Source organism: Calliopsis andreniformis, chromosome 9 (assembly GCF_051401765.1).
Source record: "Calliopsis andreniformis isolate RMS-2024a chromosome 9, iyCalAndr_principal, whole genome shotgun sequence".
NCBI lineage: Eukaryota > Metazoa > Arthropoda > Insecta > Hymenoptera > Andrenidae > Calliopsis > Calliopsis andreniformis.
In genome coordinates this window covers 19,652,263-19,666,613 of record NC_135070.1, presented here as the reverse complement: position 1 = coordinate 19,666,613, position 14,351 = coordinate 19,652,263, and the positions used below count along the sequence as shown (strand labels likewise).

At 45.2% G+C, this 14,351-nt stretch overlaps 1 protein-coding gene across 1 annotated transcript; it reads right to left on the bottom strand.

Moving 5' to 3' along the window:
* Nucleotides 1-8,134: 8,134 nt before the first annotated feature.
* LOC143183926 (uncharacterized) lies at nt 8,135-9,525 on the bottom strand. Its single transcript, XM_076385748.1, has 5 exons — nt 9,508-9,525; nt 9,193-9,427; nt 8,787-8,943; nt 8,426-8,587; nt 8,135-8,290 (listed from the first exon to the last, which is right to left on the bottom strand). The coding sequence occupies exons 2-5, from the start codon at nt 9,402-9,404 to the stop codon at nt 8,135-8,137; spliced, it is 687 nt and encodes a 228-aa protein (XP_076241863.1). The 5' UTR covers nt 9,405-9,427; nt 9,508-9,525.
* Nucleotides 9,526-14,351: the final 4,826 nt, after the last annotated feature.

Sequence of the window (14,351 nt, the reverse complement as noted above, 5' to 3'; positions counted from 1 at the left end):
AGTCCTACCTAACTCGAGCGCTCCTTAGCCCGCATTCTTCACCTTTAATTCGAAGCAAGAGCAATCTCGAAGGCAATCTTTCGCGAGCGATCAACGGCAGGTGTTAGTCTGTTTCTCAACCGTCGATGGATTGGCAACCACTCTGGGGTCTCGTTTTCTCGAAGAATTTACAGCCGCTTTACGTTAAGGAATGCACGAGTTCTCGTTTTTTCAAAGTATTTCGTACTATCTTGGTCGAACCTCGCTGAAGTCTGCCCGTAATTGTACGTATACGTACTGGTGCGCTGATGCTACCATAAATTTGCGTTTCCCTTCGTGAAAGGTAATGCTCTAGTAATGGCAAACCAGCCAGATACAGCAGCCCGTTGAATACTGACGCGATAAATATTATCTGGTTCTGTCGATAGCACGCTCACTTTTAAATACAGGGTTTCTTCGGTTCTTGGCTATGACTTGGATCACGCGACGTCCACGTTTCAAGGCTTAGCACAGGATGCAGGGACTAAGAACCAAGGAACACTGTATACGTATACTTTGTCTCACGTAATTTCAATCCTAGGCTCAATAGGCTGGCAATTATTTCCCCTTCAACCAGGTACGTTGAATTTCATCCACGGCCAGCGCTGAAAAGGTAGACGTGGTCCATGTTCTATCATGACTCGCGTATCCACGGGCACAATGACACGTTAGTTTCCCAGGACATCCTTGAACTTGACGACCGCCAAGGGTGAGAGGACTTACATCGTATGTTGCCAATATAATGCTCGGATCGCAGAAAAAGTCTCGGCAACATCGAGCCAAGGGATTTCTATGGCGGCCTTGCCTTCGTTGAAGCACGTCTCATCGTTACAGCGCGTACATGGCGAGCCAATGTACACGACGCACTTTTGAAACAATGTACGTATCTTGTTGGGGCATCGGTGCTCGAATCCTCAGATACGCGAGACGAGCTAGAAGAGTAGAGTCTCTCTCTCTGGGCTCTGGCGCAGCTGTGCACGGGGCTGTCCCTGTTGAACCTAGACCTCAAAGGCATCCTTGAACTTGACGATACCCGAGAGGGCTGAGGGAGCGAGTTATGCGTGCCGCTCGAGCTACTCGTATCCAGTTTATACATATTCCTGTCTTGAGTTTGCTACACGGTGCTCATCACGCCGGAACACTGATTCGTAAATAGATACGTTCGTTTCATGGCGATACCTTGTGACCACAATAGGGCGAATAAAGTTCAGGGACATTGTTCTGTTCGGGAATCGTGGTCGTTTAGGTGCAGACTCTTGAAAACACTGTTTACTAACAAATGATCCTACAAATGGGCACGCTGTACTTGTATTTCACATGGAGGATAGCAATGATGGAGCCAAAAAGGGGAGGGGCTTAAGACAGGCTGGGCAGTTTGCTTTTCTTCACTTCCTTGGCTAATTCCTCTAGTCTTTCGCGTTCCACGGCGCTAGAAATATTGAAGCGGAGTCGCGTCGCGAGGGTATCCGCTGAAACGTTTATAGACGCGTTTAACGGATGATTTATGTAAGAATTTTCTATTTCGTCTTCGGCTTTCGATATTCTATTACGGTGCCCAAGACCGGTTGTTCCACCTTGTATATAACTCTATTAGACGTTCGACGAGTGAACGATTAAGACGCACACGATCCTCGATATTATACTGCTGAGGATATTTATTTTCAATAAGTTTATGCAAACACCGTGGCAGTTTCGTCTGAATTATTGTCAATGAGGAGCAACGTTTTCTCCTGGTGAGCGAAAATATTTTCCTCTTGCACGTTTTGCTGGAAAAACGACGTGCACAGACGTTAATTAAATTATTCGCTGAGAAGGATAATCGATCTCTACTTAAGCAAGGCGGCCGATAGTGGTACATCGGTTTCGCGTTTATCTGCAACGCCATGAATCTTTAAACGGACTGGCCGTGCCATCGTCCCGTGATTAATTTAAATGTATCGCTAGCCATTCACCGTGCTCTCATAATTGCACGCGCAAAATAAATTTCGAATGATACACGATAGAGGATACCACTTAACGTGTGCAAAACGCTCTGCTGTGGAGCACCTTTTGCATTTGCAATGCTGATATTGTAAACAACCAGTGGATGCTAAAGATGAAATAATAAGCGCATTGTGATGCCAAGGATTCGTTGTGTAACGTTCTAGGAACGCTTGATGTCCTCTAATGCGTCTTTACTTTATAACGTGATAAAAATATCGGAAAATAATTACAAAATATAGCAGTCGCGGGTGTCCTTCCGTGAAGGACTCGCTTAATCTAAGATCAACACAGGGAACCCCACCGCGAATACCAATTTTGTATAATCGCATATTCTGTCCGACCGTTTGCTATATCGCGGCAGGGATTCACGCGCGCTTATCTTAGAAACATCGAGCAGTATTTCTGTATAATGCACGAGGCACAAGACGACTACATATAATTGTGTTTACATCGCAGCTTTATGCTTATTTACAAAATGCTAAAAGTAAGTACTTTTTATGTCCAGGATAGCGAAGTAGTGAATTTGAGTGACAGAAATTGATCAAAGTGGTACCTATGTCTATTCTTCCGTGTACCTTATCTAACAGTACTGCGTCCTTTCGAAAGTCAGAGGAGTTCTTTCGAAACGAAAGAAATTAAAATCATCTTCTAATTACTATGCTCTCATCCCGAGGCCGATAATTATTCAGTATCCACGGCGCTTCCTCTTGATCGAAGAAAGCGACTGCAGTTCACTTTCGTCAAAATCGAACGGAACCCCGACGACTTTCTTTTCGTTGCGCAATACCCACGAAGCATAGGTTTTACTAGCAATTTTCCTTTGATCACAAATTACCCCCTTGCGATTCTCGGTCAACGGAGGGCCCCCAGAATCAGGAAGCAGATTTTGCGCGACGAATATAAAAGTCATCGCGTGACCACGAGATAGCTCGGTTTTCTATGAACATTTAGCGAAATATACACCTGCGGTTGCGCAACACGTTCCCCTCCGTCGTCGCCGGTAACGTGGAAAGTGTTGCGTTTCACGAGGCGGACGTTTTCCACCGTTATCCTTCCACAGCTATAGATCAGCCACGCTAATGAGGTCTCTGTAACGGTATGGATATTCCCTCGCGTCGATACGCCGGTGTTGTATTACCGAGGACAACAATTACTGTCAATCGACCGATTTGTTAGGCAATGCAGCGCATAAAATACGATGCATACTCTAATGCTGCCGATCGCGGCCTTATAATATCGCGGCGATACCAATTGCTTCCTCCTACGTCCAGGTATTCGACGAACGAGGAAACGAATTTTCCGGAGGGCACTTTCCAACGAAAGTCTCACACGTTCCGAGCTGCTCTGTGAGATTAGAGTTACGACACGTCGGTTCGATGAGTTCAAATTGCATCACGTTGCATTGCGACTACCGATACAGGTTGTCAATGAGTCCGAGTGCACGGTACTCTGCGGCTTACCGCACAGTTACCTTCATCAACTTTTTGATAGCTTCTCAGGTCCGCTATAATAACAGATAGTAATAATAACGATCATGGCAACGTCTAATCGTGATAGAAGTAACGTTTCCCAGTCGATAAGCTTTTTGCTCGATCGTGTTAACTATGCCAGCTTAGAACCTGATTTATATATTGCTTTTACGCCGCTTGTTAAATGGCTGTTGACTTTATAGCTACGATACTTTTTTACGCACAAGTAACGAGGAAAAGCCGAGGGACTCGTGCCTTCATAAATCCGTAAAACGCGCTTGGGAGCTGGGAAACGCGGTTGAAAGTAAGCTGACGATCGCCAATTTCCGGGATTTTGCGTTATTCTGTTTCGCGATATGTCTTGGGATTACATATACCTATCAGGTGAGAAACTCGCATAATATATCAATTTTCGTTTTTTCGTATCGTTCTTTAAAATTCAGATCTTTAAGTCACTTTTTACATACTTTACTCAGCTGAGTACTTGGTCTCTAAATTTTCCAGTTTTTGTACTGTATTTCTGGAACAGAATATCTACCTTTCAAAGGATCGTGAATGCAAAACTCAGCAAGTGCATGTATCGATCTCTATCTCTAAAATAACAGACTGATACGCCGCGCCGAGAATACCTATGCCACTATCCCGTGAAAGCGAATCAAAACGATGATTGATTACGCAATAAGGATGCGTTACGTAAGGAAAGCCTTCGGTTCATCGATCGATCGGCGTGTCCCGATTCATATTTTCACGGATCGGATTAGAGCGCTGTACGCAAGCCGAGGACAACGTATACGGATCTCTGGGTGACCGCTCTTGCGTAGAGCGTGGCAGATGAAGACACGCGAGTGTGGTTAGACGTCCAAGCTGTAACTTGAGATCCGTCCGAGCTTCGCGTTTTCCTGGATTATAAATCATTCCGCTGTCCACGGGAAAAGAACTTCGGGTTTCTGCAATCGTGTACCACCTTATTAGAAAGTCTGTTGCGTAGAGGAGTTCCCTTTCATCCAGTTTCCCTGCAGTAGGTGAGAAATTTTGGCAAATTTCAAGGAATATTCAAATATCGTGCCATACTCGTTCCCCGTGCGAAAAGCTGGGCTCCTCGGAAAGCGTCGAACGGGTCACGGGTTAGGTGAAACGTAACAGTACAAGGCGAACGTTCCTCGACGACAATGGTCCCAGTCATTTACCATAATGTCACATTGTTCCCGAGCAGCATGCCCGCGGAACACACCCACGACTCTGTTTCGCTATACGGGTAGAAGACGGATACAACGTGCCTCGATGATTATTATAAAATCATTTTCCTTTCTACCGTGCCCGTTGCACGAGCCCCCATGTAAAGGAGCATTGTTGGCCTCCAGTTACGCCTGCCATTCGCGAAACGACAGCGCGCTGTGTGCGCGCAATCCAACTTGTACATGGCCGAGCATGTTTGCGAGCGTAAAGCTTGAATCAGGTCAGCCTGCCTTTTATCCCATCAGTTTGGTCGGCGAACCGTTCGATTTGGTGTTCCGAGCGCGCTTGTAATCTTCTGCCTGTGGTCCAGTTCGATCGATTGCCATTTAAACTTGTCAATATTCGTGATGACGTTTTCGAAAATAGCGTTGCTTAATGAACAATCAGCGAAGAGAGGGTTCCCTTTCCAGAACGACAGGAGTCCCAGTTTTCATCAGCTGGGCGTGCCCGAGGGTGTGAAACCCCAAGATTTATCTCCGACTTTACAATTTGCTCTTTCTGAGTCCAGCCAACAAACGAACCGCAGTCTTTTCGCCAGTTTTATCGTATACTTGCTTCTACCTCGTGTGTCGTAAATCTTAAAAAGGGAATATGTCGGCGCTCGACATTCGCGTTATAACGAGGGGAACGATCGCTGCTCCGGTATCTTTTTCGCTGACTGAGATTTTCTGTGGTCGATAAGGGCGTACAACGCTTCGAGATACTCGGTAGGATTTTTCTCTGGGCAGATGGAAACTATGGTCGATTTTAACCAGCGCTACGAAATCCAGGGCGAATTATACGATCATGTACTCCTCGCTGTTGTCTTCCAGGGAGATCGTTCATCTTGTTAACCGCCTCCACGCGCTACCGTGGTATCGTGGACGCATCCACCGGTGGAATTGCAAGGCGTAAAGATCGTGAGGAGGCAGGAAAGCGAACTCATCGTTAACTCTAACGGTTCCTCGCTGGATCTCGGTAGGCTCCTCTATGATCTTGCGACCACGATCTCTGCTGCTCCTTGAATCCACGGATGCCTCTGGCTATCTCGAATTTAAATCGGTCAATTTATTAAACGATTTCTTTTCGACCCTTCCGTTTCTTCCCCTGGGCTATATGTATTAAAACGTATGAGTTATCGAAGGTTAATTCTAATTGCGAGTAGTTCTCTTTTCTTGTTGCTATATCACGTGTTCCGTGTAACTGTTGCTATCATTTTTCACGGGTCTCTTTAAACCCTTAAGGTATTTCATTACATCAAAGAAGCACATGAATGTTTCCTTAATTCGACTTTACCTATCTTAAGATAGCTTTGCGTAATTTTCATGGAATAATTCATGGGTTTTCTTTTAAAGTTCAGGGGTTACATTCGTAAACATTATTCCTTTTAAAGTTCTGCTATTTCTTCGTATGTTCCTACCTTCACTTTAGTCTCTTAAGTAATCCACTTGTCTTCTCATACATTTCATTTACTTAATTCAAATTCAAAGGGTCTAATAATTACGACTTGATATCGTATCAAGCTTTCTCGTTCCCTCGCAGGCCCTACCCCTTCCCTCCACCCATTTTTCTGCCTGCTTGCGTTTCCCCGACGTTTCACATGGACCGTAATCAGAGTCGTGACTACCGTTCGTTCGCACGATGGAGCCACACAGGAATTTCGTTCGAGGCTGTTATGGACGGAGCGAGGCTTAACTCCCGATCAACATCAACCAAGATCATAGGTTAGTTGGGGTCGGTACTTGTTTAACGCTTTTACCTTCGGCTAGATGTGTCGGCGGATACCTCAATCGTCAATCAACGAGGAAAAACCTGTCCCCTTTGCGATCACAGGTAGACTTTTTCTTTAAAATATCTTACCCCTCGATGAGAAAAAAATTCAAGAAACCCTTTCTTACAGCGCAATGGAATCTTATGATACAATTACGCCCACATCTCGAGACCTTTTCGTTCTGTTGTCCTGTATCGAGGAAAGTCGTATTTATTGCCGTCATAGAATCGTTTTACGCTCGCGTTGATCTTGCCAGTCGATCGGTCGTTGCGAAGCCGATCGTGTTGATTCAGCGATCCCATTCGTCATCTATTCTTGTTGCAATCGAGTCTGCGGCGGCACAGTATAGACGATCGGTACCTCAGATACACGTCTAATTACGAGCCATTTAAAAACAAGTCCATTCAGTCCGGTCTGAAAACCTTTTATCGTCGCGAGCGAGATCACGGAAAAGAATAATTAGCCCCCTAATTTGAGCCGTTTATATCATCCGGCTTCAGTGAAATCCTTTGATGGTGTTCTGTAACTGCATTCGATCTTACCGATCGCTTAAGATGTTTACTGGCACTCCCCCAAGATAGAGCATGATCCTATGGTATATTATTGTGGGAACGAAAGACTCGAACGAAGAAAACGGTTAAAACTCTTGTTATGGTCATTTGAAATATATTAGCTAACGGTTCAGCTGTTGTCAAATGAATGTGTTGGAGAATTTCTAGTTGCGTGAGTTGCGGTCTGTTTTAATAAGCCAACCATGGCTACCTTAAATAGTAGAGAGGTTATCCAGGTTAATGCGCACACATGCATTTAAATTTCTATATCAAATTTTTACACTTCCTGCATCCTCGATTCATTTCATTTCGTTTATACAACTCCAAAACATTTCTTTAATATGCGTTTACAGCTATTATTAAGAGCAAATAGGCTGAGTGTACCAGTAAAGAAGATTGAAAATTATTGAACCACAGTAGCTTTGAACGCCTTAAGTGCATACCTGCACGAGTCTCGTGCTTATTACATACATGTCAATCAAGATATATACACCAGTCGCAAGGCCAGCGAAAGGTAGAAACGTTCCTCCACAAGTTCTCCCTAGATACCAACGTTTTTATTTAATTCCCTGAATAACCTTTATTTTCCCGTTGAACGATTGGAAAAATTGTCCATTGCGGAACACGTCGAGATTGAAATTCGTCCACATCGAATCGAGGGATATTGGTATGGCAAGGTATCAAGCAATCGCAGATATTATTGTCTGATATCATTGCTCCACCGTAAAAAGGGTTTGACGTTTTATCTGGCTATGTAGGTTAGTCGCTATTACTGCACAGAAAAAAGTCAGTGGAGCGAATGTTGACTGCAGGTCGGTCGGGTGGTGCAATCTCGCCGTGGCAAAAATCCCCCGTAGCCTGTCCGCGTTCCCTTCCTCGGCACGAAGTTTAAATGTTAGCCACAATAGCGTGCCGTGTCAGCTCTCGATCGTGTCGAAACAAACGGGCGAGAGGTTCGATCGACGGGCCTTCTATCCGAGTTAAACCTGTTGTACAGCTTGCATTAATGTTCCTTGGAAAAGTACACCGACGCAGCGACGTCTAAATCCCTCGTTCGCTCGAAATTAACGGCGACCTTAAGTGAAACCTCAGTTTCTTTCTCAGCCTCGATAGATACAAGTTACAAGTTATTCTTGCGGCTTCTCTGATTCGAGATCACTTAGTTTTTCGTAATTTTGCAGCGTCTCGTAGAGAATAATGTAATTGTCGCGCAGCTGGACCAAACGGTGCCACAGGTTTACGTGAATCATATCGTCGGGCTTGGATTCCGCCTCTGCCACTACCTAATAGGATTGGTAAGCTCGTTAACAAGATTGAAAACGGTATCGGGAATTGTTGCGGTAGTATTGCTGTGAAAGGGAGATTAGCGTGTTCGCCGTTAGCGATACGCGAGTGCTACAATTGCCGTGAAGGATTACTTTGTCGGTGGTCCGTCGTGCGCGATTCACTTGAAGGTACTTGAGATGAAAGAACAGCTCGTAGGCCCAACAGTCGATGGTCTCGGTGCTGCGGGTCGCGTTCGCCAGTTCGATCGATGACGATGCTGCGTTCAAAGCAGCTGTTTGTAACCAGCGCTTCAACTAAACGAAACAAATACTCGCATTTATCTTTCATACATTTGTGACGGCTATAATGGCTTTGAGTTTATAATTGTTATTCTTTAATGAAGAATTGTATGGGGTTTAAACCTCTTTGATTAAATCTAATTTAACTTTTAGTGTTATTGATGCTATCAGGAGAACTAATGATTCTATAAAGTTTTAATTAAACAGTTCTTACAGCTGTGGTGTCAGCGATAAGCTTTACCGTAGCTGGTCTCATGATATCAATAAGGGTCCCAATGCTTGAAGTGTCTTTCTTGAGCGTGGTCACGTAAGTCGAGAGAGAGCTGTCCCAATTCGGTGAAGGTCCGCATTGTGCGTTCTTCAATTCAGGCCTGTATGCAAAAAACATCACTGATAATCTTACACCTCCTGAAAATTATTTCTATGTTAATGCAGAGTTGTACGCCTATAGTTGTCTTTTTTATAAGAATCTGAAACAAGTAGAAACTTTACAAATTTGAAAATTTAAAAATTTGAAAATTTGAAAATTTGAAAATTTGAAAATTTGAAATTTTAAAAATTTAAAAATTTGAAAATTTAAAAATTTGAAACCTTTGAAACCTTTGAAACATTAATCTTACCGTTGGAGGAACGTTGAAACAACATGTTCAAGAATATACTGAGAGGGAGTGATGACAATTTTCTTGGTGCACGTCGCCAAACTGCTAACTATAAATGCCAAAAGCTGCCCTAGTGGTCCAGGTCTACGACGTCCGTTGCATCCAGTTAAACCTCGCGACCGATAGTACCGCCTCTTGGAGATTCCATGTCGCGATCGACTGCGATCACACATCGACAGAGAGTAGTAACTCGAAACTGGGGGAATGGAATCCAAAAAGTGGAAATTCGTGTCAGTACCGTGAACACACGGGTTTCGATTGTTCGTCACGACTTACCGCCATAATCCGAGATGCTGGCCAGGTCGTTGTTCTTCGCGGTGGACAGGGTGGACTGACACTTAGTTTTCCGTTCGACAGTACTCTCATTGTATTTGCTGTTTCTCACAGACTCGGGCATGTACTCGTTCACGAAATCATTCAGCTCGATGATTTTTTCCGGGAAGGTTTCTAAGCAGTTAATGGCCTGTACGAGAATATAGTGGGCGACGTAAAGGTTAAGCGTAATGATAAATTCATCTGCTTCGTACTTCTCGATGAAGACGCTCGAGGCACGGGACCTCGCCGTTCGTCTCGGAAGTCATCGCGATATTTCACGAATGGCCGGCGTTAAGAAGCGTAACGAGATATCCCACGTAAATTTGGACTAACATTCATCTTGGTATCCCCGCGGGGTGAAAACCAACGAGAACGATTTTCGAGCAGCGCTCACGAAACTCGGACAAATTTCGACAACGAACGATCGTACGTGTTCATAAACGTGAATTTATCGTCGGCATTAGTGACATCGGTTTATTAGTTCCGTGGCTTGGCACATGCGAAACTGTTACGCGTAAACTCGGCGTATCTGGATCACCGTCAACTTTTGCAGAGAGAAAATCTATAAATTCAATCAGAACCAGGAATTAGTCTTTGTTGGGTTGTGCTACTTCTGGATAATTTAGTAAGTACATAATCCCGACATTTTTTAATAAATATTGCTACTTCTCTCATTCTCCAATCTTTTTAAAAAGGCGTTTCTCTCCTTTTTGAAGATTAGCATTTGCCATAATTTATCGTTTGGGTCATACTCCTCCATGTTGCGTAACATCTGCACCATACTTGGAAACGTACTTTTTCCCCATTTCAGAGGTCTCGTATAGCTAATATAGACATAAAAATGGAAACGGTGAAAGTTACAAGCATTCGAATAAGAGATACAATCGATGGATCTCGATCGCGAGCAAGGCCAACGATCCGCCGTTCGCTTCTGCTCGAACGCGCTGTTTGTTCAATCATGCGTCTTATATCACACGTCGATAGAATCTCGCTCGAATCCGAGCGTGCGGGGACCGCACAGGGTATCCTTTCTCAAATGTCGCTCCCATTAATTATAGACGATTAACTCGTTCGTGGTTAAAAGAGGAAGGATTTCTTGGCGAAGTTGACGGCTGGTCGCATTTAACTATCGACGATTTTCTCGTAAAACGTAACATACTCGGTTTCTCACGTCGATATTGCGATAAAGTTGCAGGGGAATAGACATTCCTTCGCGTAACGGTGTTTTAATTATTAATAAAACTCGCATATTTTCTCTGTTCCCTTGCTGGCATCGTGGGGGAAAAAAGGGTAAGGAGAAACAGCGTCAGATGAATAGCGTTTAATAGCGCATTTATAAGGTACGCATATTGAAAAGCTGGCCGATAGAGATTGTGCAGAGATAAGGAGGCGCTCGGTCGTATTATCATGGACACAAGCCCGTTTTCCGCGAAACAGAGGCCCAAGATAAATAGTGTAACGAGCGATTCGCTGTGCGGTGTATAGGCCGCATTCAAAAGCGGACGGTTAATGAGAATGCAATGGCCGCCTTAACTCCACCTAGGATCGCCGAGTTGGAAACGGATGTGCTTCCAGATTTTTCCTAATTAAGATGTGGCTGGTGCAACTCCATTACGTAAAGCAACCATCTTGATTTACCGTTCGACTCGACTCGCCGATCCGGCCGCAACAAAACCTTTATGGCCACGAGAGAATTGGAAGGACACGAAAAGGGAGACGGGGACGAAGGGCTGCTGGTCTTTTTTCACCTGCCTCCTCCTCCTCCTCGTCCCTCTCTTCTTCTTCTGTCTTCTTCCTCCTGTCCGTGTCTTCCTGGCCCCCGTGCCTCTCCTCCTCCCTTCTTTACGTCCGTGTCCACGAGTTTCGCGGAGGTGCCGAGGTGAGATCTCCTCAAAGATCTGCCTACGATGCACGACCACTATTACCGGCCAGTGCCAAGGGCTGCTTGGAATGCGATGCAAATTTTATACGAATCGGTTACACCGGCCCCTTCCACGGCACCTCTCCGACGAGGGAACCCCTGATAGGCACGCGGAGATCGTTGAATGCCAAGTGGCGACCTTCGGGGTGCAAGTAACGCACGTCCAGTCCCTTTATGCGCTCCTCAAACGTTATTGAACCGAGCATGAAATACGAGAGGGTGCCGTGCTTTCTTTCCTCGCGACGGATTTATGTGGAGCGTCGTCTAGATCTTGATACTTGGCTCAAAAATCGGGCAACATGCGACGAAGTGATATGTACAATAGGTGGATGGTTGCACGGAAGGGGAGAATAAAATACATTGGTTTATTTTAACTGAAGTTTCTTTAGAGAGTAAAATATTAGAGATTTAGAGAAATCAACTAATTGTGAAGTGTACGTGGATGGTACCAGAATTTTTCTGACTCCAACTTATAACGTGTAATTCAAGACAGTCGTCTCTCTTCATCGTCAGATACAAGATCTCTTTTCTTCAGTCACCACATCTTATCTCTTGACTCCGAAACTGCTCTCCCGCAATAAACTCCTTACCAAATCATGTTCTTCAATTACAATCATCTCGAAATAATATATTACAATAATTTAACAAATCTTCCGACACAATATACCGAAGAAGTCGCCGAAAGGGTTCGAGAACGTTGATTCTAGAGACTGATACGGGCGCCGGGGCGGCTGACAGTGCGGCCAAAGACGGCCTCGAGCAGAATGTGAGGAAGGGAAGACAAGGAGAAGAGACAGAAAAAGAAGAAGCAGCAGCAGAAGGAGAAGAAAGAGAAGAAGTCAAGAGGTATCACGGCCGAAGACATTTCTATGCGCGCCCACTGTCAGCGAAGATAACTTACGACTTGGCGGAATGGTAATGGCCGTGGCAGACATTCCGTCCTGTTGCAGATTTAATAGACTCGTCCTGATAGGGGGCCACGGAACATGTCACTGATCGTGGCCAACCGAGCAGAGGCCATGATTTACCGATGGACAACTCTTGTCAACGCCACCACGATTTTGAATCTTCTCCAGAACGCGTAAAATCGATTGATAAGGGAGGAAATGGGTCGTGTCTCGCCAATCTACCTCGAGTCAAGTAAGCTGCTCTTTTACGATTTTTAGTGCAGCCGAGCGAAAATGTTACGACTACTTAGCGACCAGTCGACTATTCTAACTCAAGCATAGCAACTTCGTTTATTCAACCCGGTTGATATTCGTTCGAGCTTAGGTTTCATCTCATTGGTTGGACGAGAACAGTCGCCAGGCCACGAAGCGCTAATGAGGCTACAAGATAGGTCCATTGGCTCCTATCCTGGCCATCGAAATCATCCAATGGGGACTATGTCCTCTGTCCAGTCATTGGCTCGACTACACTGTAGAAAAGAAAACGGCAGACACTCGGAGGAACAGAGAAAGGTGTTTAGTTTCAAGAGTTGCTTTTCTGCCCAGGTGTTAATGAACCGTCACACAGTGCGTCACTTAGCGCCTCGTTTTTCGAAGACTATCGCGACAACAAATGGGATTAACACTTCGTTTCTGGATCGCTGCATTAGGCGAAACTCTGGGAAGCCTCGATAGTCCCTAATCCCTTCATTTTCTCATTAACATCGTTAACTTCAAGGATTTAACTTTGCAGCATTGAGCTCTTCGAGGCGATTATCGAGGAGGGTTTCACGGTATCGTTAACTGCTACAAGGAATCGCGAGTCACGAAGCAATTGGCGCGACCACGCAACGCTCCCTCGCACCCTCGCGATCTTCCACCTCGAATTAAGTTCTCGGAAAGATGCCCCCTTTTCTAACGCGGCTAATCTGCCTACCACGCTTAACGCTTGTTTACGCGTCGCGTCCCGCCGCTCGTAAAATAAATCGCGCGTACCGATTCCGACGAACGTGCAAAGACGCAGCTTGCGATACTCGTCGCGGGGCCCCTGGTGCGTCGTTACCAGGCCGAAGCGACAGCTTCGACGCTCTTCGAAGTGCTCTCTTACCGGGGCACGCGATTCTGCTTTATCTGCCTCGCCTCGTCACACTCGCCACGGTACGCACCTACATATACCCCTTATTTCGCGTAATCGCGTGCACACTCGGCTGCATTTGCATGCACGTGCGCGAAAGTACGCCTGAACGCAGACACGGTGACCCTTTTTGCGAAACTGGATAATAAAGGTGCGCTACCCGGCTACACTTGCACCTATTACTTTCGTCTTTCGAAATAGTCATGTGGAATTCGATGTCTGTTAGTTGCTTAGGATTTGGTCACAAATGGGACCTGATGATGGTCATTTCTCAAAAGGACAGTGATGGAAAATGGTGAACTTTAGAAGGTGGAGAGAGGAAATTCTTTCACAGCGTGGTCTTGGATCTGTTACGCAGACTGAAGTCAATGATTAATTATTTTAGAAGGTTTCCTGTTAGACTCCTACGATTTGTACCAGTTCATAATTTGTTAAGAAATGGAGACTCGCTATTATTACTCGAGACGCACTCGTTGCCATCGCTACTAATTATTAACGATAAAAAACGACCCGAGCAGCAAAGCGACGAGGCAGCAGCAGCATAAACCCCAATAAAGATAAACTTAGTCCGGCTGCCGTCTATATTTAAACTCTCGCGACTGTCCTCGCTAAATCAGATTGTTCCAAACGCTGCGGCCCGATGCAAATCGGCCAGCGAACATAAATAAATTCCATAACTCTAAAGAATTCCTTTTACACAGCTTTCTTTCGCTCCTTGAGCCACCATACCGCTCGCTGTCGTCGAAACGGGACACTTGGAGCCGAGTTTGGACAAAAGTACGACCGTTTGGTCAGTGAACAGTCGTGATGCAACGCGCAGCTC

Excerpts from the sequence above, each read along its gene's own strand:
- LOC143183926 (XM_076385748.1), bottom strand. The coding sequence starts at position 9,404 with ATGTGTGATCGCAGTCGATCGCGACATGGAATCTCCAAGAGGCGGTAC. Across the intron at positions 8,588-8,786 it reads TTATCGCTGACACCACAGCT|TTGAAGCGCTGGTTACAAAC; the intron begins GTAAGAACTGTT and ends TGTTTCGTTTAG. Across the intron at positions 8,291-8,425 it reads CACGACGGACCACCGACAAA|GTAGTGGCAGAGGCGGAATC; the intron begins GTAATCCTTCAC and ends CAATCCTATTAG.